Source organism: Melanostigma gelatinosum (assembly GCF_949748355.1).
Source record: "Melanostigma gelatinosum genome assembly, chromosome: 4".
Taxonomy (NCBI): Eukaryota; Metazoa; Chordata; class Actinopteri; order Perciformes; family Zoarcidae; genus Melanostigma; species Melanostigma gelatinosum.
Window position 1 is genome coordinate 26,604,849 of NC_136637.1, and position 25,948 is coordinate 26,630,796.

At 43.2% G+C, this 25,948-nt stretch overlaps 2 protein-coding genes across 2 annotated transcripts in view; both read right to left on the reverse strand.

Moving 5' to 3' along the window:
* Window positions 1-12,188, reverse strand: part of hcn2b (hyperpolarization activated cyclic nucleotide-gated potassium channel 2b) — a gene marked incomplete at its 3' end in the record, with an annotated part of 31,159 nt that extends 18,971 nt beyond the window's left edge. Inside the window, exons 1-3 of the mRNA XM_079267479.1 lie at window positions 11,386-12,188; window positions 9,517-9,940; window positions 5,854-6,015 (exon numbers count right to left, since the gene is read on the reverse strand). Coding sequence (XP_079123605.1) covers window positions 5,854-6,015; window positions 9,517-9,940; window positions 11,386-12,104 — 1,305 coding nt within the window. The 5' untranslated portion in view covers window positions 12,105-12,188. The remainder of the gene's footprint in view (window positions 1-5,853; window positions 6,016-9,516; window positions 9,941-11,385) is intronic.
* Window positions 12,189-13,617: 1,429 nt separating this feature from the next.
* On the reverse strand, window positions 13,618-25,598 carry bsg (basigin). The gene is made up of 8 exons (XM_079267483.1): window positions 25,393-25,598; window positions 19,442-19,610; window positions 18,500-18,588; window positions 17,865-18,001; window positions 17,367-17,643; window positions 14,885-14,909; window positions 14,729-14,801; window positions 13,618-14,598 (listed from the first exon to the last, which is right to left on the reverse strand). The coding sequence occupies exons 1-7, from the start codon at window positions 25,454-25,456 to the stop codon at window positions 14,741-14,743; spliced, it is 822 nt and encodes a 273-aa protein (XP_079123609.1). The 5' UTR covers window positions 25,457-25,598; the 3' UTR covers window positions 13,618-14,598; window positions 14,729-14,740.
* Between the last annotated feature and the right edge of the window lie 350 nt (window positions 25,599-25,948).

Genomic DNA, 25,948 nt, shown 5'->3' on the forward strand with positions numbered 1-25,948 from the left:
ATGAAATCAGCTCTGGTGTGCATTTTATTTGCCATCCATCTCCACTGAGCAGCGTGGATGAGAGCTAATTGTACATAATACATTTAGGCAGGAACACAAAAGGGAGTTACGGGACATCTATGATACATGATGGGGTAAGTATAGAATAGTGAGCGTACGTGCATGCTGGCACGTCCGTCTGGGTGTACATGCTGTTTGAGACTCAGCTTGTATTTGAATGTGTGTGTGTGTGTGTGTGTGTGTGTGTGTGTTAGACCTTTGCCAGTCATGCTGCCGAGCTTCCCTTTGACAGGGTGCAGTTCCTCTCTGACAGTTTGAAAACTGACACTGCTTTAAAAGGAGTGACATTTAGACGACGCGGACATTTCGGATTTTAACATGTAAACTGCCACAAAAGACCTTGTTAGCAATGTTAGCATGCATTATTCAGAACCGGCGTGTTTGTGTTTGTGTTCATTATTTAAAACCAAATGAGTACGGGAAGCTGCAAGAGGGTGTGGTGTCTGCTGGACGTACCGGCCGATGTTCATGAGGAATGCTGACGTTAAAAGCAAAAAGGTTTCTTGATTGGAGTACTCATGTACATATGAAGTTAAATTAGATTGTGTGTTAATGTGAAAATAATGGACAACATTGCAGGGCTTCGTGGTGGCTGTGTTTGAAAAGGTAACATCACAAGTTTGAATTCATAACTTGAACTGGAACATTTACTTTCTCTGAATAGAGCTTATTAAAAGGTCTTGGTTCACCAAATGCAGCATTTTTCAATGTTCTGTCTGACTTAACTGTAGCAGCATGGTGCAGCTGTAGCCTACAGTTATGATCTTTTATTCTAGAGAGCATACACTTTTTAAACAACATATGTTTTCGTCATTGGGCTTCAAAGAAAGGTACTAAGTATTTGTTCAAGTCCAAAGGCTGTCCAAAGTCACGAGTCATCAAATTCTGTTTTTGATTTTGTCAAAAGTCATCACATTCGTGACTTGAGTCCAAGTCATGCGAATCCACATTCAATGAGATTTGCTTCTTTGTAAATTGTCGTCTCACCCCTCCGTTCACTTTGTTGTGTCGGCCTCACTACATATAAAAACGTTCAGCTGTTTTTTAGCTGTTTTTTAGCTTTGTGTGGATGAGGTGTGCCGAGGGATACACGCTGCTGAGCACCGCTGTAACTGATCGAAGTATACGAGGAGTGGCTTATGGTTCTCTGAAGCAGGGACCCCTCAAAAGGGATGAACATTATCCAAGGAGCGCCTCTTTATCATAACACCGATTCAGCATATGCTTACCACCAATTATACTCGATGCTATTTGAATTAGTTTTCTAAAACTTTGCACTGTTTCATAGTGGTGAACATCATAGCAATACCACTTCTATAGCTTTTAAGTTTTTGGTTTTCTTTCAAGTAATTGATCTTCAGAAAGTGAACGGCAGGAAGACTGGCGTGGTCCTAAAAAAAAATCCTGATTTAAAATGACCACATTAAAGTGCTTCTACTTAAAAATAATGAATTTATTGCTGTTGGTCTCAATCATAATGGACACGAGTTTGTTTTACTGGCACAAATGATCCCCATCTGTAGATAAGCACTTTTTAATGACACAGCACAGCTTTATAGTTTATAGCTAAATATTTCACAGAGTGCCCTACTTTGAGAATCGCTGGTCTGAAGGACCCACCTTCACCTTCGCCTTGGGCCGAGTCCTTCACAGGATCCAGCCTCTGGATTGAGACACAGCTGTGGATTTCAGACTGCTGTTGGTGTGGAACCATGTGCATCCAGAGAATGTGACTGGTTGATGATGCAAGCTGTGGCCATGTGGCTCAAGCCCAAAGCATCTGTGGTGCTAAGATCATGACGAGGCATAAGTAAGACGAAAAAAATCGATGCTGCTTTTAGATTTAACAAAATTGGGAAAAGCCAGACTGACACGCCAACATTGCTTTTTTAGCCACTCGAGCCCGTCGGTCGTTCCAGCCCTTTGGTCCAGACTGAAATATCTAAACAACTATTGGATGAATTGACAATCAATATTTACAGACACATTTGAATTAGTTTATGACTAAATACCTGCAAAACCCAGCCTGTGTTCATTTGTGTTAAGAGCTATTTAACAAATGCTAGCATGATAACATGCTTAACATGCAGCAGCCAATCACAGCTGTCAATCATTTCAAGCCACACCCCATTTTCTGTCAATCAAGGAATTAAAAAACACATTTTAAGAAAAACGACCACTTGAATATATGTCAGCTTCATGAAACCTAAAGTGACAGAAATAACATTGGGGGAAAATTGATTTGAAGCGTGTTTTTTGAATTTTTGTTTAATTTCCCATCAGCTAAGAAGACAGGGTTTACTACCTATACTGCAGCCAACCACTAGGGGGCAGTCACGACATTTTGGCTTCACTTCTCGGGAGCTGTCATGGCGTCGTCATGGAGCATTGCCTCCCTTACTATCTCCAGAGTTTAAGTTGTTATACTTCACGATATAAAGACAACTTGTTTGCAAAAAAAAATGGATGAATATTTACCCTGTGTTTCAATAAAAACCTGAACTTATATCACTGCTTAGATAAACATGACGAGACAATTTGTTCTTAAAATGGGGTTGGTTTCACTGGGGCAACTTGCCCCACAAACACGGACTGGGCAGCAATTTAGTTTGGTTGTTGCTGGCTTACACGTGGCTTGATCGCAGCTTATTCAAGAAAGTCAACAGTCTCCAAACTTTACTTGATTTTACTTCTGTTTCAAATGCATTATAACACAATACACATAAATTACTGAACCTGTTTGATGTCTCAAACAACCTGCGACTACCTTTATAGAAGGATCCAATCAATTTCCTCATGATTCCTCTGATGACTGTATTTAAAAAATGGATGTTGTGTTCCTGAGATCGCTTACACGCATGAACCAAACAAGAAGTAAAAGAAGCTGTTTGACCATAACAAGCAGTCACTCAACTCACACACACACACACACACACACACACACACACAGTAACAGTCCATTATTCTTATGCATGCTGACAACCCTGCCTGCCAGTTACATCACTTCAGTAACTAAATGAATGGGGGAAAGCCTTCTTAACTTCCACAGCAGGAGGGTTCCTTGAAGTGCGTCTGTGTGTGTGTGTGTGTGTGCGTGTGTGTGTGCGTGTGTGTGTGCGTGTGTGCGTGTGTGTGTGCGTGTGTGTGTGTGCGAGGATACAATGCCAACGCAAAGGTGCTAAAGCCACACAAATGTGTGTTCTATTGCAATTCTAACAACCCTTCCTTCACAGTAAAATATCCCTCAGCAGCCGAAAATATTAAATACAGAAACGGAGCTCAGACTCAAGCAGGAGAGGAAGAGAGAGGCTTTATTCTAATGCCACTGATCCATGAGCCAATCGGGATGAGGCAGATGGGACAAACCCACCCGTCATCCACCTTACAGAGAGCCACTTGAAATACCAGGCCATGATGACCTGGTATCTTGACGTCACTGTGCTGCAGGAGCCTGATTGTTGGGCTGATAATAAACGCCGTTGTCGGCTGCGTGCACATCTTTTACAGGTCGCAGATATTGTTTTTGATGTTTTGAGGCAGAGCTGAATACATTACAGGAAGGGAAATAGTTGGAAGGAAGCTGTTTTCATCAGATCACATACACACAAAGACAGACAGACATATATCCATGTGACAGCAGGTGTAATAGTCCACATGAGAGTGCCCTCTGAGCAAGTGAATGAATCACGTGTTGTTTATATCCAGCTGTATCATCGCCTGAGTGCAAGGATGAGTCCAGTAAATGTCCAGCGCGGGCAGAAGTGAAGCAGGAGGATGAGTATCATTTAACGCTGCGTCTCCTATTCAAAGCAGCTCTGAGGAGGATCTGTGACCTCGATTACCCCGAGACGGAGAGCAGCACCGCAGAGCAGGCGGGCCGCGCCCACACGGCTGCTCGCAGGCTGGCGTTGTGGCATATCGCTCGGAAAATTGCACACGGACAGCTGAACGTAAGCACGGCGAGCTGGAAGAGAGGCAGGAAGGGGCAGAAGCCTGACAGCAATTTATTTTCTCTGCCTTTTGGAGATAATTAACATCACACACAACAATGTTGTGATGCAATATAGAAGCTGCCCGTTGTCTGAGATTGGAAAGGAAATCGACATCAACACAAAATGTATATTTGAGTTGGAATTAAATTCTAATAAGAGGCTGTTATCACTGCATCTATATTTGCACATGTGAGCTGAGAAAACACGTCCAGATGCCGACGGAGCAGAAGTGTTCGAGCACAAGCGGAGAGTAACATCTGAACGAAGTCACTTTATTCTCTCAGTCAAACTCAGTCAACGTCCACGACATCGCTGCTCACTGCATTTCAGTCAGAAGTGACAAACAGCAGTGGGCTTCTTGTTAGCCTCCGTGTGTGTGTGTGTGTGTGTGTGTGTGTGTGTGTGTGTGTGTGTGTGTGTGTGTGTGTGTGTGTGTGTGTGTGTGTGTGTGTGTGTGTGTGTGTGTGTGTGTGTGTGTGTGTGTGTGTGTGTGTGTGTGTGTGTAGAGGGTAAGAGTGAGAAAAAAGGATGGCTGGAGATGAAGCGATAGATTAGCAAGTGATGTCCCCCAGGGTCAATGGGCGTGAGATCCATCTGTTCCTGGAGATGTCACGCGCACACACGCACACACACACACACACACCACACACACACACACACCACCGTGTCATAGCACGCAGTGTTTTTCGAGGGCTGAAAGTCACAAACCTGCTGTATGTGCCAAAACTAGAAGGTTCAACATATGAAGCATTTCTTAGCGATTCTTCGACAGACTGCTCAGGAAACAGCCTGTGCACATGTGCGAGGAAGGAATCATCCAGCTCTGCTTCACTTCCCGAGACAAAACAGTCACGTGATGTTCGATCCATGAAATAGAATAAACGACCTCGCAAGCCAGTTATTTGCAGCTTCTGACGCGACAGTAAAAAGTCAACCAGGAACCTCTTTAGGCTCCGTCACAACGGTGAATGGCTGGTTTGTGAGGCAGATGACGTTGATGTCAATCCACAGACTGTGGACATCGTGGACGTAGTGATGTCACGAGGACTGTCGTTTTGAAGCCTCGAGTTCAGCATTTTGGCCGTCACCATTTTCTTTTTTTTTGCAACCAGAAGTGGCACAAGCGGAGCTGAGTCAACCCGAAAGTACACGCAGTTTATTAGTCCTCCATGGCCAAAACTATTCCACTGTATTGGTTAATTATTGCAGTTCTGTAATAAATCCTTTGTTCAAGCTCGAGCTGGAAATCTTCGAGAAAAATATTTACATGCTTTTAATAATAATTTTTCATCAATGATCTGGTCGAGATCATTTGTTTTTCATGCAGCTGGAGCATTTATTTTTTTGTGTAATTTTGTTCTTTCATGTCTGCCGATGGCCAGAAGCTACCTGCCAGTTAGAACGAGGGAAGGACGTCTGAGAGGAGACGTAAATAAGACAAGAGAGAAAGAGGACATTGGCTGTATGAAGTGCTGCATGACCCGAGTGCAAACAGGCTCAGTTTTCATCCCTCACTCCTGCTTTCTGCACACACTGGCATCTCTCCTGGGTTTAACTAGAGAGGGTTTAATTAAGGCTGGGCCTGTGTGTGTGTGTGTGTGAGTGTGTGTGAGAGTGTGCAGACTCAACCTTAAATAATCCTATTTCCCCATCTGCCTGCAAATAACACACGTCTGCGCTCCATGGGGGACATGTTTAATGCTTTGCTTTTGATTGTTCTTTCAAACACCTTCGCATGCTGATATTCCTGTGATTGTGTTTGACTTATACGCAAACATAATAACGCAACATTTGTGCTTACCACCATCTTGTTGAGGGAGACCCAGCAGTCAGACGGAAAGTCCTGCAGCATGGGAACGAGGAACTGGAGACAGCCATCCCAGTGACACAGCAGCAGCATCATACCGATCAGGTTGAATATTCGCATCACAGCACTGGCGAGGTCATAGGTCATGTGGAAGATCTGTCAGGAGGAGACGGACAGAGAGAGGGTTATCAGAGTGGAGAGGGGGGAACGACAGAGATAGATGTGTGAGGGGAGTGAAAAATCTGTTTGTACAGAAAGAGGTAAACTGTACATCCAGTACATTTCTAAAAAGAGGAGAACATGTAATATTATGCATAACATATGTGTTCTTCACTGTTATGTATTGGAGAATTAAATTGAGACTGTTTCTTCACCAGATAAACGTTCCTCGTGGTAACTCTCAGTAAAACAGCAGCCTGGACCTACTGGTGCTTCTGTACTTCGCACAGTGGATGTTACACGAGGCAAAACATGTCACGATGATGTCACAAATCAGGGACAAAAAGCCGACGTGCTGCATGTCATCCCTCCTCAATCTCAGTGGCATATTCGTGCCAGAAGAAGAATGATGGACAATGAAGCCTCATCAGACGCTGATGAGGCTTTGATCAGCAGCCTGGGCTCGGCCTCTCTCTGCTGGTTTTTGTTTTTTTTAGATCCACTCCCTTCAGGTACGACGGCTCATTTGTGCGGTGCTGGTGTTGTGGTCACAGCGTTGTGAACACCACTCAGTGTGGCTCTCGCTGGCTGCTGGCCAGGCCTTGTTACCACTATGTGTATGTGTCTGTGCGTGGGGGTGCAGGTTTACATCAATGTGTGGGCTCCGCTGTGAAAACCATGCTTAGCTGGACCAACTGGAGGCTTCACTAAAACGTAAGCAAAAGCATTTTCCCCACTAGGGACGGAGAATTATCCTATGACGGAAGGAGGCCAGGTGCTGAATGTATGTCTGCAACGTATATATGTTACATGTTCATGTATGATGGAAAGCCCTGCGTTATGGGCCAATTTGCTGAATTCTTACATCACAAACAAAAGGTTCATTTCTCACTGGAAACTGGAGGATGGGCCGACATGTGACTCATCCCGTCACCTCGCTGCCCTAAACCCTCAGCTCACTTGAATCTCAAAACCAGCATCCCCCCCCTACCAAAACCCCCGGGGTGCAGATGTCTCTTGTTAGTCACAGTGCCGACACAATAAAGCAAAGCCTTCTAACATATTCCTCCATCCAAACAGACCAACACACATGTATTCCTCCACTCGCTGATGTGGATGATTCTTGCGAATGTAGCTTCGGTGCTTTTCTCATGTCTGGCTGAGTTCCCCAAGTCCCATTCATTTCTTCGACTTTAAGTGCTTTAAATGCTCATAACACTTCAGTTTTGTGCTATCAGCTGTCTGTACACTAAACACCTCCTCCTTATCCTCCAAAGCCATCTAGAATAGCCGTCAGCATCAAGGTGTTGTTTCTACTTGGTGGATATTCCATCACATATATGTTGATTTTCTTCTTTATTCTTCACTCGTCTGCATATTTGAAGCTTTCCCTTCCCCTCGTGAATTAGCTGCAGGCCAAATGCCAAAGACACAACTTTCACTACTTTCCCCCTCCTATAATGGCTGATGGCCTTCGCTCATTTGGCAAAGGGGAAAGGGAAACACACGGAGGGCCCTGCCCTGTGATTAGAAAGCATTCCCGTCATGATTAATGAGGCTCCAGGACTATGATGCTCCCCCTGACACCCGGACAGCACCTGGCCATGTGTCACTGTCACGCCACAATCTGGGTCGAGGCCCATTACTGTGAGCACGACTCACGGCCTCACACATGCAGATAAAGTTGCGTTCCCGTCGGCAGCACATTGTCAAACACGCGGCGGTCCGGACGACACCGTTTAGAGAAAACGATTGAAGCTGATGAATATTACTCCCACAAGCAATCTCGCTGCCGAGTGTCGAGCTCATGAAAAGGAAATTGCTCTGGTTATTCCAGACAACGCTTATCTCTGCTTCTACACACACACACACACACACACACACACACCCACGCCGCCAGTCCATTCAAAGATCACGTCAAAAATACATCTGCTCTTTCTTTTTTTGAATCTATTATGAGCACCGTGGTTGACTCACTTCGAGCTAAACGGTGAAATCATCACAACTCTAGGATGATCTTTTGGGAAAACCCCGCCACACAGCAGCCGAGCTGAGCTGAGCTGAGCTGAGCTGAGCTGAGCTGAAACCCAGCCAACCACGTTTGGATGGAGCTGAGCGGAGCAGAGCTCGGCTGGACTCAGGTGATCGGGGCGGGGCTGAGGTGAAGCAAAGCAGCATTCGGTTGTGAGTGTTGGAGTCAGTAATTAGGGTTCTCCTGGAGCTCAAACAACCACTCTGTATTCACATGAGCTGTTTGTTTTCGGCGTGAGGGAAATGCACACTTTTGATTCATGGATGCTTACTTTATCCAAATATGGATTTTCCCTTTGTATACAAAAGCACAGAGCAGGCGCCGGTTAATTGTGTTTAAGAAGCATATATGAGAAACGATGATTTCCTGATGTGATTAGAACGCTTGTGTAGTTGTAATGTCACATTAAAACAATAACAATAACAATTCAAGGGAATAAAGGCGGCTTTTGTTATGAGAACAAAAGGCAATTAGTGTCTCCGGTAGTTCTGTTCCTTCCTCGGAAAATCCCTCTTCGCTTTCCACTAATAAGCACAAATTAATATTTCATGAATTCATAACTACATCAGCACACTAGCTATCAGACAGCTATCAGGATTATTGCTTTACAACATGGTAAAAGCTCAGTTTCTGCGTTGGGGAGTAATCATACAGAGCATTGATGTACAAACAGAATTACTGATATGCCGACATGAAAACCACTGCACTGGAATCCAATTTTGTATTATTAATTAGAGCACAGTTGTTGTTTTTTAAATGAACAAACAACTCAAAGTGGCAGGAAAAGACTTTGTCATAGCATCCAAACTGCAGCTGACTTCTATACCGGATCATCAGCGATGATCAATGCTTCTCTGAAATTCATAATAAACACACTTTTGTTTAAATGCTGCACAATCCTTTACAGATGCGGTGATAACAACGATCTCGATATGGATCCCTGACATTTTTATAATTATCAGCCAGCGTATGCAGAATGCATCTGTAATAAGTCAGTATTTATCACTCTAGATCTAGTGTACTTCCACCAAAAAGGAACAGGAAGTGTTCATTTTATCTTCTGTTTCACTATTGTTTATGTAACAAACCAGTGAAACTCAACCCACCTATCGGATAGAGGAAGACCATGGTATTGGTCGATACTGGCTCATGAGATAGATGCCGGTATTGGGTCATATATGATGTATCATCCCACATCCTTCATGTTACAGTTGGCTTACATTAGAGTGGCAACTACCATTTCCTAAATATAGCACACAGCCTACAACAGCGGTGCTCATGCTGTGTTCTCCCCTTGTGTTTTTGTTTCTTTCCCAAGGCTACTGCACGATGTTGTCATCTTTATTAGCATAGTGGTCCAGGCCCGTATGCTCACTGCGCATTTAAATGGAATCATAGAGGAGGTTTCTTGGCGTGATCGTAGTGAAACCCTTTCATTGGATCTTAAATGTTGGATCTCGGCCTACCTCCTCCCATTGGTGGATGTACCGGATGAGTCTGGAGAGCCTCAGCAGCCGCAGCAGACTGAGGATCTTGGTGAAGCGGACAATGCGGAGCGCCCGGGCCGTCTTGTACATCTCCGAGTCGATCCCTCTCTCCACGATGAGGAAGATATAATCCACAGGTATGGAAGAGACGAAGTCCACAACAAACCAGCTCTGCAGGTACTTCTTCTTGATCTTCTTGGGGTCGAGGATGATCTCGGTGTTGTCCTCGAACACGATGCCGGTCCGGAAGTTCAGCACCAGGTCCATGAGGAAGAAGGTGTCGGACACCACGTTGAAGAGGATCCAGGGAGTGGTGGTCTCTTCCTTGAAGAAAGTGATGCCCACGGGGATGATGATCAGGTTTCCCACCATGAACATCAGCATGGTGAAGTCCCAGTAGAACCTAAAGCAGAGGGGGGGGGGGGGAGAAGATGGTTAGAGACTGAGAGACAGTCAACCGTAAACACAGTGACGCTCTGTTTTTCTCACTAAGTGCACCGTATCTTCTCCTGGTGATGTAACCTAAACCATCTGACTCGGGACAAGGTCCAACCAAGGACAAGCAGAGAGACAGGAATATAACAGGAAATACAAGCTGGGTGCAGTTTATGTCAAATCAAAGGACAACAGACGGAACAGTGACGCTACCGACGGAGGCTGCCTCAGCAAACATCACAGCAATTGTGTCCCATGTTCAAATAACCGCTCCACAACGTTTAATCAAACCACAAAAATGGTTTCGAGTTTTAAGCCGTGCACTATAAGAGCGACGCCTTGTGAGATGATTAGTCCATCGACAGAAAATGTATTTGCAACTATTTCGATGATCGATCAATCTTTAAGCTATTTTTCAAGCAGAAATGGCCAAATCTACTCCAGCGTTTCTTCTTTATCTTATGTGATCTTAAACTGAATCGCTGGTCAGACAAAACGCCACATTTACAGCAGTCATTTTCAGCTTCAGGAAAGTGGGTTTTTTCCACAATTTTCAGACATTTTATAGACCAAAAGATAAACTGACTAAATCATTGGTGGATTAGTCTTGCAGTCCTTTGTGCTTTTGTCATGTTTTTTTTCAGAAACCTTGACTTACACTTCTGTCTGATCAGCTGAAAGAAGGCGAGAGCCTCCCAAGCAAAGGGAGGAACCGATTGCAGAGCGTTGCTGAGCCATGAATGTTCCCTCGTATAATTCCCCACAAAAAAACACAAATTCAGCATTATATGAAATCATAGTTTGATTGCAACATGTGAGTCACAGCCAGGTGAGCGCTCAGCTAGCTAGCTGGCTTCATCTTCAGACTGTCCTTGGTCCTGAACAAGATGTTCAAACGCATTCAAACTCAAGAAATGTAACTTTTACAACTTCCCGTCAAGTTTATCTCAGAGACGAAACTCATTAAAAGAAAGACTTTAGCTTGTTACACTGATATGTCGCAGTTATGTTGCTATTTCAGTCTTTATCGGTCACTTAAATTGGGGAATGTGCATGGTTGAGATAGACAATTTCTCATATTTTACTATCACTAATGAATTATCAGGATCAAATTCTCCCCTTAAGTTTCAAGGTGGCTAAATAAAAATATACACATACATATTGAATATTAGTTGGATTTATTGTTTTATTTATTTCATATTGGCTACAAGTGATTGCTATGGAGGACCTAAGAGCTTTTTTTATTATTATATTACTTTTTGCAGTCTTTTCTCAGATAACGTTTGATGTGGAAAATGAGTTCCAGGCAGTGTGTTACTTAAAATAATCCATAAAATCAACACAGCACTTTGACTGCCATGCAACGCAATCTAAAGAGCATGCGTTGTGGACCTAACTCAATTTGACCCATACCTGAAGTCGCTGTATGGGTGGATAATCCAATTACCCGCTGACTTTACCCGCGCTTGCTCTTTCTCCACTGCCTTCTGGCTGCCAAACATGCGCAGGGAGAACTTGTTAACTCCGGGCTGAAGCATGGAACTAAACTGCCGCTGCATGCATGTCAGGTTCGCCCGGGAGTCTCCATCATCCGGCACTATCTGAGAGCCATCCTCAGCTTTGGAGAACGTGACAGAATTTCTCGACTGCTGACTCGGAGTCTGTCCTTTACTAGTCGGGGCGTTGGAGAAGGAAACTCTGGAGTCCTTTTTCTCCATCGCAGCCGCGGTCTTGACCTCGGCGCCCGGCCCCTGTGTCAGGGACCCCGCTGAAGTGATGGAGCCGTCCATGCTTGCAACCTGCCCCTTCCCGTCTTCAGCTGCCACTACTCCATCCGCCTGCTTCTCCCGCCTTGAGATGAGAGAGGAGAGGCTCCCTGAACTGGTCGGGTCCCTTCTACAATCTCCGTTTTTGTTGCATATCATGCCGATGGCTGCCTCTGCTATCACGCCCGCCTCGGGGAGTGCGTCCCCTCCGGCAGCAGCAGCAGCATCCCTCCGGCACAACAGAGCAGAGGCTGCGCTGCCACTGACAGGTGCGGAGTCCTCGTCTCGCAGGAGCCACAGCTCGTGGCTGTTGGAGTGTTTGCGCGCAGTGGACGCGGCTCCGCCTCCTGGCGTGAATTTCTTCATCTCGGCTCCTCCGCTGCTCCCATGATCCTTGCGTCCGGCCAAGCTGGTGGTGACTTGAGGTGGTCGAGGCTGCTGGAATGTGGGCTCCTCCATCACAGACAGATCAAAGACGGACAGGCAGGGAGACACTCCCCGCACCTTGAACCTGGCGAGACTGGGCGGCGGCGGAGGAAGTAGTGTGTGTGTGGAGTTCAAAGGAGCAACAGCCTTCTGCTTTCCACACACACACCCCACTTTAGGATAACAGCGCACCGGTGGCGTTGCTATGGCTGCAACCTGGCTGCTGTTATAGTGTGTGTGTGTGTGTGTGTGTGTGTGTTTGTGCGCACGCGCGCAAAAGAGAGATAGACAGTATTACATTTGGGCTGCAACTACCTACACTTATTAAAAAAAAACCTGTCAGTGTCATAAACTTTATTTACATAATAAGCAAACAGATAGTATGATACATAAATAAACTCTCCTGATAAGAGCGGGTCAAATGTGACAGGTGAAGGTCACAAAAAACCTTCACCTTTTTCCATCTTCCGTCATCCACAGGTGATCTCAGGTAGACCATCAGCCAATAACCTACTCTGTCACGGTCAGGTGATCCATAGGCTTTCCTCACAGAGAGAGCATGTATGAACAGCGTCTGCCTGTTGCTTGAGGTTGATGGTGTACCAATGTGTGCTGGAGTCCATTCTCGGTTAAAGGGCTCCAGCTTGTGGATAAATACACACATTGCACACGAGCTTCTTGGGAAATAGCCCTTTTTCTAAACGTAAACAAAAATTAACTCGTTACAATGCATGACGCTTTTGTGACTCAATCCCTGAAACAGATGCATTATTATTTCTATTTAATTCAAGCTGCAGTCCTTTTATTATTAGCCACTCTGCTGCAGATCAACACATTCCAATGGGGCAAACATTTGGCTTTCGTAAACCAAGATTATCCAATTCTAAACCTTCCTTTACACAGAGAGGAAACTCACAAGACAATCAGACATATGCCCAGCTCCATCGGTAAAAAGGGGATCACAACACATGCTTTCTGCTGGCTGTTATTGACCGTCTGTCTTGGCCTGAAACAGGGATTTGTGCATGCCAAGGTCAAAAGGGAAGCATGGTTTAGGGACATTTTTGTAGAACATTGAAAACCTTTTTTAAATGAATTGAGCACGTTTAAGCCCAATGTGCACATAGCCACACAGGAGTTATTTGGATCTTTGCTCTGCATGTTATAACTGTAAACAGTCTATAAGAATAAAGCTATACTTATATTCTCAACCTCAGAAAATTCAGGTCATTGTCAGTCAGACTGTCAGGTGACATGCGTCAGATTTCCTCTCTAAACACGTTAGACTTGTAGTAGTAATGCTTATGTAATAGTTATCCATTAATAGACTGACAGTTGTCAAAAAAACCGGATTATCATCTTCAGCTGTTTGGGCCTCGTCGTGCACAGAACATCTTGACCCGCTGTTCTAAGTCACCCTTTGCTTTGAGAAGAAGTTGAGTAATCGAACATGTAAAATCAAACACCTTTATTCAGTTTGTGCAAGTTGTACAACAGATGGTGTGCCATGTACTCGGATGGTACACCAGTCTGGCTAGGTCTTTTTATTAATCCGTGTAACTCTGCAACAGTAACATCCAATCACAACACTAATCAGATTAAACGGAACATTTGGCTTCTGAATCATCTACAGTGACTGAACAGAGACGATGGTCCAACAATCGCACACAAATCACAGCGAGCGAGAAAAGAACAACAACTTATTAAATGTTTTATTTGCTTTTACTAAATTGAAACAATTAGTGCGTAGTAATTAAGTTGCATTCAACAGAAGAAAGAGACAGCTCTTGCACTTGGTCCATAACAATATATTTTTATTCTGGATGAGACATCGGCAACAAAAACGGTGAGAAAACCGTTGGCGACTAAAACTTCAGATTTAAAATATGGGATTCTGAAATAAAAGCTTGACTTAAAGAGGGAAAATGCTTTTCTACTAAAAGGAACTCATTTATCACGGCAACAAAACTTTGCAGACATTAAATGATCCTTTCTGCAGATTTACACAAAAGCTAAATGATGCTTGTTGGCATTTAAGCAAAGTTTAAAACTATGCAAAAGGGAGAATCTGCAATGGCGTAGGAGCAGGTCAACGCTATGAGAATGGCAGTGAAGTACTCTGAACAGAACTTGTCCTTTACAAGTAACAATTCCAGATTGGAGAACACAAAGGCAAAGACTGAGGTCAGTGTAGGAAGCATCAACAGAAAACAACCACAAAGAGGCATTCCTCACATGGACCGTCTATGATTTTACAACAAACACTTTCCTATAACGGCGTTTTAACTCATGCAATATTTGCCCTCTGGGCCTCAAGCAGAAATTACTTCACATTATGTTCTGTGGCTGCATATGTGGAGAAGAAGATAGAAGAAACCAATTGCAGGGTGCACAGTAGAATGTGCCACACGACAGCTGAATCCTGGACTGCCATCTGGAATAAAAAAAAGTTGCATGAAGTCAATGCAATGGCATTATAGCCATTTGAAGAACCCATATTCTATTTTTGGTTCATCCCTTGTATACTGTTTCTATGTAGAGGTAGAGAACAGAGGCTCACTCACCTCTTTCAGCTTTTAATTGGAATTCCTCTGCCTCACATTCTTGTCTTTGTGATTTTCAGTAGAATTGCTCTTCCTGAAAAACATAAAGAAACATGAGTTCTGTAAAAAAGACAATCTTTGAGACGATGAGGATACTGAGCTGCTGACTGTACTTACAGGGGAGCAGCTCCTGAGTCGTCATCTGTCAGCGATCAATGGAGGAGGGCAAAACAAAACAACAAGAGTCAGTTAAGTGTTACTAGTGTGAGCAAAACGTGCCATCCCCCCCCCCAACACACGATGGTAGAAAATGTTAGAACATAACATCCTCTGCAACACGACTCCAATGAGGTTATGATCAAATCCAACTGAACATGAGCTGAAGCATTCCCACCCTCTTCCGACAATGAATGGCACAACTAAACCCGTAGAAAAGCATTTGACGCAGCAATTCCACACAATCAGTCTATAAGACACATTACTAACTGTCACTGAACAGACTGCTGTGTGCTTATTTAAGAGAAGTGTCGTATGATTTGAACATTGCCAGTCATGAACATTTTTTCGCACATTGTCCAGAGACCCCTAGCGTCACAGAGGCTCATGCAGCACAAGCAAAGGACACCAAAGGGACACTGCAGTCGCCGTGTTAAGATCCTCTCAACTGGCCGAGCCAACAGACAACCTGGTGGGTACAGAGGCAGCGGTCACACCAGAGCAAGAGCACGTATTCACAAAGTCTCTGAGGCCGAATGGAGAATGAGACAAATGTAAATGATGCACTGATCTTAAGAGGGTGGCCTATCAGATATCATGCATAAAGAGTACAAGATGCAGAGGGCATGCAGAATCTTCTCAACTTGTTCATGTCAAACCATTACACTAGCTTACGTGTCTCATTCGACTCTTTCATTGGCTCAAACACGTGATCGTTTTTTTTTTTTTTTAAGGACCAATAGAAGGTGGAAGGGGAACTTTTTAAAGCTTGCTCTGATCGCAGGGCCAGTGAAAGAGTGACCAAATCTTTGAGCGCATTCCTCTTAGAAGTGGCGACGATGAAAGCAGCTCATTCAGACTCTCTGTTCCACGCGGTCATCTCAGCTCAACCACTTCAGTCTGACATGCAGTGTTGTCCACTTACCAAAATGCAAAATCAGCAGCGAACAGAGAAGTAAAAATGTAAATAATAAAAATAAAAAAAGGTTTCTATCACAGATCGTTTATACAAAAGTGGGAAGCTAACCCCTGATCTTTATTCTATAAATGTAAATAATAGCAAAACAATCAGGGTTCATATTGAATGCATGCAACTACAGTCTGCACATCCCACCTAAATTAAGAGTTTCGATTCGTTATTTCCAGGACCGAGGAAAGTTCAAATCAATATTTGTGAGCATGAGCCACTCCCTCTCAAAGCCAGAAATCAGAGAAGCAAAGTTTGTGACTTGATGGCCGGTTAGAGACGGTGTCCGTACTCAAAGATCACGAGGAAAGAGAGAAGCTTCACTCAGCAACACCACCGGACGACAGCAAGTGTTTGTTAGTCCCAAGAACTCCAACAGAGCGATTCATTCTGCATCTAACGGCTCGTGTGACGTCAATGTCACATTATCTCGTTAAGGTTTCGTCGATATCATATTAATAATTTATACACTGGGCCCTCGGATGCAGTGACAAAAAAATGGATCAGTTTGTAAAACGAAAGCGTGATGTGGGAGACAACCTGCGCCAGTAAAGGCTCCAAAACATGTGGTGAGAAATATGACCCTGAATATATTAAGTTTAGATTCATAATGCGGAAAGAGGCGTAACACAAATGTACAGTTTACAGGTGATCCTCTGCAGTGGGCCTTGAGCTACAAAAGGTTGAGAACTGCTGACCTATAACATCTCTCCCCATTCATTTCTAATGGGGCAGTTCCAGACTTATAATCAAAATCACAAACTTTAGAACTCTAGTCTTTTGGATTTCGGAGAGAGTTGTTCATGTTAACTTATATGTTTGGACTTTCTTAGATCATAGGACTAACATGTATGAATTGTATAAATGGGCCTCCAACTTTCCACAAGTGAGTCTACAGTTTGATGCATTTCTAGCTTACTGGACATTAAATGACTTCAAAGAGACCTTTTCTACATTTCTTTCAGCCACACATTACGACAGAGGAGTTGAGTGCAGGATGAGAAATGGCCGCATCTCCCCTGAAAACACCGATTTACTTCCTGGCTAACTATTTATGATATGGGGGTATTTGCCCAAACCTGTGTAATTAGTAAAATAGCAAAAAGTTTTGGAATTCATCAAATTCTGAGGTCTGTTCAGACCGTGAACAGCATAGTGTTAAAAAAAAGGAGAGAACTGGTTGTGGCATGTTTGCTTCAGGCATCGGTGAGAAGATCAACAGCCTTTACAGTGCTATGAGACAAGACAACCGAGGTATTGCGTCTGTAATCATGTCAGCTAATGCTTTAAAGTAAGATAAAACAGTTGAATGAACCTATTAAGGAAACAAAGTCATGTGAATTTGAACACATTTGACTGACGAACGCAGCGCCATGTCAGACGATCCACTCATTTGCCAAGACTCGCCTGTATTTGTATTGTTTTTCTAAACCCTGTATACAGTATGAAGTGGTGGAGGCAGCATGGCGTACGTACCGTCAGAGATCTCATCAGGCTTTCTCCTCTTCTCATAGATGAAGATGATGGTCACCAGGATGATGACCTCGGCCACGATGCCGAGGAAGGGCCAGAGAGCAGCCAACCGGCTGCGGACACGCAGGTAGATCTTGTCGCTGTTTGTGCCGAGCTCGTTGGTTCCGGAGCAGACGTAGTGGCCGATGTCGATTTCGATGCTCAGGTCATTGACGGTCAGAGTGGTCTTGTTCGGGGTGCTCTTGATCTCGTATTTGTCGCTAGTGCCGTTGATGATAGGCTGCGGGTTGTTAGTGAAGGAGTTAGTAACGCAAATTGCAAGACAGGTGCGACCATTCGGCATTGCTTCATTGTATTTTACAAGTGAAGTACTGGACATACATCATTTGCAACTTATGAACCATTAGTTTAGTTGAATGTCCTCTGGTTTAGAACTGTAGATCAAAAACATAAATACATCATTTTAAGATCATGTAAATTACAAGCGTAAGAGACTCATACCGTTTGGGAGCCATCTTCATCTTTGAACCAGTTCCAGTCGGTGGGCAGCGGATAGCCGTGACTCACACAGACCATCACCCCTTTGTCGTTCTCATTGCCGTGCTCAGAGTGCTTGTAGGCAGAAACATGGGGAAGTGCTGCGGCAAGACGACAAACACGTTCACATTAGAACGGGAAAGTTTGTGATCGAAATAAACATTTTTCTGGACCAAAACGCAGAGAGCGGTGACTGGAATGTTTCTAGAGCTCCGTCATAATTCCCATAGCTCACATTGTTCTCTGGTGAAAACATTCCTCTGATGCTGAACTTGAATTAATTATCAAACTGTCACCCTCATGATTATTCTCTTATCTGCTGCATGTGCAGCTGACACCCAGTTTTCAGCTGTGTTGGGCACATAATCACTTTTCTTAATGGTTGATGCATAGTCTTAAATATTAGCAGGGCTTATTATTGATGCCTCCAGGAAATGTGCTGCCTTTGACATTGAATCACACACATATATACATACATACATACATATACACTAACAAAATCTGTAACTATAAAAGCATAACATTTGCAACTGAGTTAGCTAAAACCCCCATGTAAACATCGACGTGTGATATGGTGTGACATGAATGAAATAACTTACTTTTGACTTCAATCGTCTGCTTCACCTCTGGTTCGGTCAGGAACACACAGTCATACTTTCCTCCAGAACTGTGGCTGATCTTGTCCAGACTGTGGAAAGAGAACGAAGGAAGGACTTCAGAATTCCTTGCAAGAACACAAACCTCTGCAGGCCCAGCGACCGAGCATATAGCAGGTGGTGACTTGTGACCAATTCACTTTAATGTAAGAGATTAGTTTTCCACTTAGCTAAGTAGAAAATTCACAAAAGAACCCTATTATGTTCAAGCCAAGGGCAAGGGGGTAAAAATAAAGCTGCTTGTCCACGCAACAAATATTTAAAATTTCCCCAGTAATCACAATCCTGCTATTGTTTGATGTCCCGTACTGCTCTGCTCGCTCACCCTAATGGGGAATTAAGGTCAGGGCAAGTGAGCACAGTGCTCGGGCGCTTATCCCGGCTGCCAAGACTACCGGCAAAGCTGCACGAATGCACGGTCCATCCCTCTGCTAACCACGAGCCGCGAATGCCTGAATGCCACCCCTAGCGTTGCTGCTAATGGGAGGCAGCCAGCGAGAACGGTGAAGAGGGGGGAGGGATGCCCGACGAGGAAGATGCAAAGTGCGAGGGAGAGAGATGGATATCGACTGTTGTAACAGAGACGGTATGAGAATGGAATAAAAAGGACTACAGCAAGGCATGCAAGGCCAACATAGCTGACTTTTAGGCAGAGAAATGGTTAAATGTCTTTAAGCCAGCCCGGCATTCCATTTTATTGTTGGGTTTATTTACTCAGTACAGATAATTGCTAATTGTCTTGAACATAAATGGGGAATTCTTCTGCTTTACGAGCTAGCAGGAAATAGCCAATGAAACCAAACATTATTCAGGACAAACCATCAGCGGATGAGTGAATTTATCGTGACAGATCTGCCCATATGGCACTCTGATGACGCTACTTACCGGAGGATTGTGTATGCAGTGGCGTCGGCTGACTTGGACGCTTCAATGAGCTTTCCGTTGTGCAGCCAGTGGGAGCCCTTGACGGAAAGGCTGGAATCCGTCAGGTTGCAGCTGAGGACTGCGGAGGTCTGGTTGCTGACCTCCAGGGGGTCAGCAACGATTGTTGGGGCTTCAGATAAATAGAGGGGGGGGAATTAATTATTTGTCATCCTTTTCTAAACATAACCGCCAGTGCTGCCATACAAAAGGAAAAACTACTTGCAACTACATATTTGGTGAAAATTGTGTTTTAACCTGTATTTGACGACTTTTACGATATTAAAAAAAAATACCATAGAAGTGTGTAATATCCATGAAAATAACTGAAAGCAAAACAGTATCTGCAGTGTTTGTAGTTACAGCACTTTTCCTTTGTAGGGCAGAGCGGTGGTCTTAATACCCTTACACTTCATTCTTTTTAAGCATAATTTACATTTGGGAGGGGAGAAAAGGAGATGTACCGGAAATCTAGCAGATACAATAGTCTACAACAAGGTCACAGGGGCGATCTTTAATATAAAAAATAAAAAAAACCCGTGCAGTAGCAACAAGAGAACGAAATAGTATTGACAGTATCACTGCCAATCATATGATAACTTACAATAAATGGGTATTTTTGTTTCAACTGGGCGAAGAAACTGACCAATTCTTTAAAAAAGTGACAAAATAATACTGGACCACAAGGCAGAAATATACCCCATGGCTGAGCTTTAGTTTTAATAATGAGTTGCCATCTTCTGTGCCTACAGTTGAGTAGGTTACAAGCCACAGGGATGGTCTACAAGCATTAACAACAAGGAGCAACGCCAATGTTAGTGTCAATGAAGGAAAACAAATATCTACCAAGACGCTACAGTAATCAGACACCCTTTTTGTTTTTTCTTTAAACAATAAAGATATTCATATTTTGTTCATAAGCAATACCTCATTCTATCAAGGATCGCATTGGAAAGCAGCAGACAAGCTTTTTATCCTCGACAATTTCTGAAGAATTGCACATGGTGGCCATTTCCTATATTTATTTATTTTTTTTGTTTAAGAATTTTTCTTCCGGAGCCATTTGCAAATTTCAAACCTTATGCCCAGTATTATATGCAAAAAAACCTGTCATAGTGGAACCTAAGTCTTGAAACAGGGAAAAAATAAAAATAAAAATAAAAAATAAATAAATAAAAAGGCATCAGATTGAAAACACGTTATGTGACCGTTAATACAGGATTAGGGAGCGGCCCAGCCCGGCCACGCTTTATGACCAGGTTCGGATTCTACTACAGGGACAGTCTTGGAGCTTTTGAGGAGAGGGAGAGCGTAGACTGGGGGAGGCAGGATGGAGAGGGTATTGGACCGGGAAGCATGGGATTCGAGTGTCCAGGACTTCACTAATGAGGAGACAACAGCCGAGCTACTTTGACCGTAGTCTCCTCGTGCTTCCTCCGCCACTCACTTTCGATCACAATAATGTTTGCCTGCGAGCGGATCCACTTGATTTTGGGCATCTTCTTCAGTTCATTGCGGTCGGGGTCATTGGAAGCGCGGCACTCGTACGTGCCGGAGTCGTTGAGGGTGAGGCTAGTGAGGTGAATGGTGCTCGTGGCGTGCGCTACGTACGTGGCGTTTATTAGCACACAGCCGTCCCGTGCCCCGTCAAAGAGCTGGGTGAAGGTCTCGTTGGGCTCTTCGCCCTCTACAAACCACCACTGCACCTCGGGGATGGGGGTCCCTATCACCTCACAATGCAGAGCTGCCCCGTCACTGATCAACTTCATCTGAGACAGGGGACACTTGATGAAGCCCGCTGAGCACCGTTTACAGTAATCACAGCATATATAGAGATTTTATTTATTTTATTGTGGTGAGTTTAAAGCAAGCCGGATGATTTCATGGATTGGTGATAAAAGGCCGTGATGGAAGAAAGGCAAGCAAACAGGAAAAAAAAGAAAAAGAAACAAAGTTAATAAAAACACAAATGAAATGAATACATGAAAGCATGCACATAGAAATAGATTTTCATCCAATTATTTTTTGGGAAATGTTTGATCATTCCTGGTCCTCTGACCCATCAAGATGAAAGTAAGAAATTAACATAAAAAGCAATTAGGGACGACCCGAGCTGATTCAGATAACAATATGGGAGCGCAACATCAAGCATACTCAGTTTCCAATTTATTACATACAGCAAGCTTCAGGAAGGTTATATATTTGTTTATTTGAGCTGAAACTGTTTTAGAAAGGTGTTGATTCAATGTTATGACCATTTTGGAGGCTGTAATTTGTGTTGCAGTTGAATTGCATCGCATCAAACTCTGAGCAGTTTCTAACGTTTTGTCCATTTACATCAGAGTAGACTACCAACAGGTTTGGGTGACTATCGCCGTCAATTTAACTTACCAAATTGAGTTCATTTATATGGGTGTTTCTTTTGTTTAAAAGGCTTTAAAATGAATTACTGAATAATGAGGTTGGGCCTGGGGGGAAAAATGCGTGATCAAGACATCCCTAAAGGCAGGTAAAGCAAAAGAAGAAACAACAAAACATTTAAAGCATCCAATAGCATTCCCATGAAATCAAAACAATGAATGAACAGAACATGAAGAGAAAAGCAGATGAGGTTGAAATGAAAAAAACATTTCACATAATAAAATTAAGTTAAAGAATCCATGAACGGTTTAGGACATGCACGCATTTCGGCTGGCGTCTTTTCTCTGCTGTGCCTCGTGTCACCCAGCAGTGATCAGGGAGTTAAACTAGGCGAACACACACACACGAATGAACGCGGCCTATTTTTCAGGACGTTCTGCCAATGATTTCATGCAGACTATGCACATGAAATCAATGTGAGTGGAAGTCAAAACTGTTAATCCCCACTAAGAGGAAAACATTCAGCATTTCCCATCGAGTATTTACATGAGAACAACAATATAGGTAACTTATTTTCAGGGGACACGATAATGTCACAGATATTGGTTTCCTTCCCAGTATCATAGTTCTCCACATCCATAGCAGGCAAGGGGGGGGGGGGGACTTGTTTGGCCACTCAGTGGTGGTCAGAGGGGGGAGGTTATACACATAGGTGGGTCCGGAGAAAAATAACATTCTCACGCTACAGGGCAACACACAACCAGCTTGCTCCCTGCTCTCAGGAATATCCGTAGCTCACAAAGAGCAGAGAAAAACAGGACTGGGCCCGAGGTACCGACATGAACAATGAGTTAATCCACGACATCCAACCATCAACTCGCATATCGGGGGGGGTTTCACCCTATTTTACACGCACGCCCTTTCTTTACATTCTTGATTAAGATACACTAAATTTTGTGTTTGAGAACTTCAATTTTCAAAACCCTTCCAACCAAAACTTTCAGCAGATATCAATTAAAGACCAAACAAAACAGGCAGACTTGTGAATTTGTAAAAAGGAGCCTCAGTCTCTGCATGCAACCTTTGTAGCTTAGTGACTTCCACCACTGCTATCAAAAGGTCACCTTCGTAGCACATGCTGAAAGAAAGTTCAAAAACAAATACTCTAGGCCCTAGTCCCAACTGAACAGATGTAAACCACAGGAATCTGCCTTTAGCCCTCTAACATGAGAACCAGCAACATGTTTTTCCAGTGGATATTCTATGTTTACCTATGCTCAACAAACATAATAGATGCCCGAACAGTGAACAAACAAAAAAAGCCTGGAAATCTATTTATTTAACCAAACAGGAAAAAAAGCAGTTATATTTTAATGTGATACAGAGGTAGACAGAGATGCGTTACCCAAAAAAGAGCCGCAAAAATAAGCCCACACTATGGGGATACATGCTTTATCTTCATAGAGTTTGTTTTCATTCAACCAGCTGGTTGAAAATTAACAACTCAAGAAGGACTTTACTACGCCTTTTAAAAAGACAAAAGGCGATACACAAAGACAAAAAGATTTTTAATACTCAACAAAGTGGATTTAATTTTTTTACACCAAACAGGAAAAGCTAGAACAATTTAACATCCTTTCCAACAGAAGATGGATGCCGTTGGTTTCAAGACTATGACAGCAGTGACGTATGGAAGCAGACACTTTGTAAAGAGGTCAGTTCAAGCTTTCAATTCAGCATTATATTTTTTGGTAACGGTCTAATGTATTAATTCAGCTGTGGTGGACCACAGATTTGTCACCATTATAGGAAGGATGTCAACTCCCACACCCAAAAGAGCAACAACCCGTCACTGTCGGTGCTACTGCTTAGACTTTCATCATTGAAGGATAATTTAGGTGAGAGCAGGTTAAGCAACTGGGAACACAAAATGGTATTAAATAACAAAAATGTTCCATATTCAACACCATTTACCAAATTACTTGGCCTAAAAGCCCCGGCACTCAAAATAGATGTGTGCGCCTTTGTCACACCTTACCTATCTGCCTCGTAACCCACTTTTCATGCCAAAGTTAAGCTCGAGAAGATGCTGAAACTCCAGGGAAATCTAATTTTACTCCTGATCTACTCTGAGCCGTCGTTATTAAAGCAGGAAACATTCAGCGGCATGAAGGATCCTTGTACGTGTTTGAAGCACGATAAAGGCTGCATTTGATTTTCAAAGTACATGGTTTTACAACATATGTCAGAGTATGTACTTGCTCATCTGTCTTAAATGCCTTAGGATGACAAAACAGGGGGGAAATGACTCAGTTTGGATATTTTGAAGTGTACTTAAATAATTATGGGGAACTCCTTCAGTGCTAAAACTCAACTCAGCAAAGGAAGCTCAAATCTATTCCAAAATGATTCCATTTCAAGTTTAGATTTACGGTTAGAACATAGTTAAGTGAAAGGCGTTACCGTCATGAAAACAGACAAGACATTAGCATTTTTACTGAATCAGTCCTCTTGGTATAAACACTGTATTATGTGTTGACTATCATCATATTTTAAGACTTGTATTTGCTAACAGAGAAAAAAAAAGCACTTAAGCAGCACGATGAATATTCCTCCCACCTAATTCCTAGGGAGCGTATCTGATATTTGTTCTATAATAACTGTCGTCGCAATGCTGACAGAGTCACGTGACACATCCAACAAATAACTGGTTGTGATCACTGTAACCAAGCAAAGAGCTGAGTGTGAAGAAAATGTAGCCCTGTGTCCTGTAACGTTAATCAATGGAGAACCAGGTGGACACGCTGATATTCATCACAGGGATTAATTAGGAGTACTGGGTCAAAAGACAAAGAACCTCATCTCCATGCATGCATATCTTTTATTGATTAGCTGTGTCCGACTGATTCATATATTTAATGGACTTCCATACGTATTAAATAAATGAGAACAAGCAGCTATGGCTGTCAATTCTAACGCTACACGCTAACGTTAGTGCTCTGGTTCCTACAACACTACGGAGGAAACACTTACCAAAAAAGGACTTCTTACTTCACTTTACACCTTTAGGGTGTAAGTGAAAACGACAGTTAACGTTAATTCTTAATGTATAGCATCCCTTTTGTAACGTTACGCAAGTCTAATTACGAGGTTAGTAGACACCCACTGCCACAGCCACCATGTTTAAAAATTAACGTTAGACCTCACGTGACCGAATATCTAACTTTAAATACCTTTCTGGAGGGAAATAAATGAGACATAATAAGCTAGATAAATATATTTAGCCGTTATGTAACGTTATTTTAACCGTCCCGAGTGCAAATTAGCAATAACACGAAATGCAGCTAACTGTTAGCACGTGACTGTTTCTTACCAACGTCACAGATACATTTTGTAAGGGGTGCTATAAAAAAAAAAAGAAGACGTCTGACATATTAAAAAAAATGCAACTGCCGTAACGTTAACGAAGCAGGAATCGGCGTGAACATGTAACGTTAAATGTTCGTGGTTCAGTGCAGTCTTCCACCAACATGGCTGACACACTAGATTCTTACCTGTGGACGCGTTGGCTCGCCAACAGCCCAACAGCAGGGCGCTGACAGCCCACAGCAACTTCATGGCGGATAGTTTAGTATTTTACGAAAAAGCGTCGAATACACGCAATGTTATTAAGCTACGACGGGGTGAGTCTTCGTCCTCCTCCTTTTCCGCTGAACGATCCACAGTGGCGTCGGTCGTCCTCTAGTTGCACCTCGCGCACACGCCCTGAAAGCGGACGTTCAATATGACGTGATGTTTAGAGGCGTGGGCACGTCACGTGACTCACATTAGTCTCCACTCTTAAAGAGACATTTAAACTAATCATATTCATTTTAAACTAATCATATTCGAATGTAAATTGGCAAAAACACAGACTCGATGTAATATGTTTTAATGGAAAACATACAGAGAAATCTACCTGCATGCATGTCTTTTATTATTGTTTAGCTGTGTCTGACTGACATATTTAACATATTCTGCATGCTTTTGTTTTGTGCCTGACATGGATGTTTTTTTAGTGTCTAAAAATGCAGCATATATTTAGTCCATGTTTCTACTTAACAGTTATCC

Coding starts and splice junctions, on each gene's coding strand:
- bsg (XM_079267483.1), bottom strand. CDS start 25,456: ATGAAGTTGCTGTGGGCTGTCAGCGCCCTGCTGTTGGGCTGTTGGCGA. Junction 18,589..19,441: donor ACTGCATACACAATCCTCCG/GTAAGTAGCGTC, acceptor CTCTTTCCACAG/TCTGGACAAGATCAGCCACA. Junction 14,910..17,366: donor GCCTGATGAGATCTCTGACG/GTACGTACGCCA, acceptor GATCGCTGACAG/ATGACGACTCAGGAGCTGCT.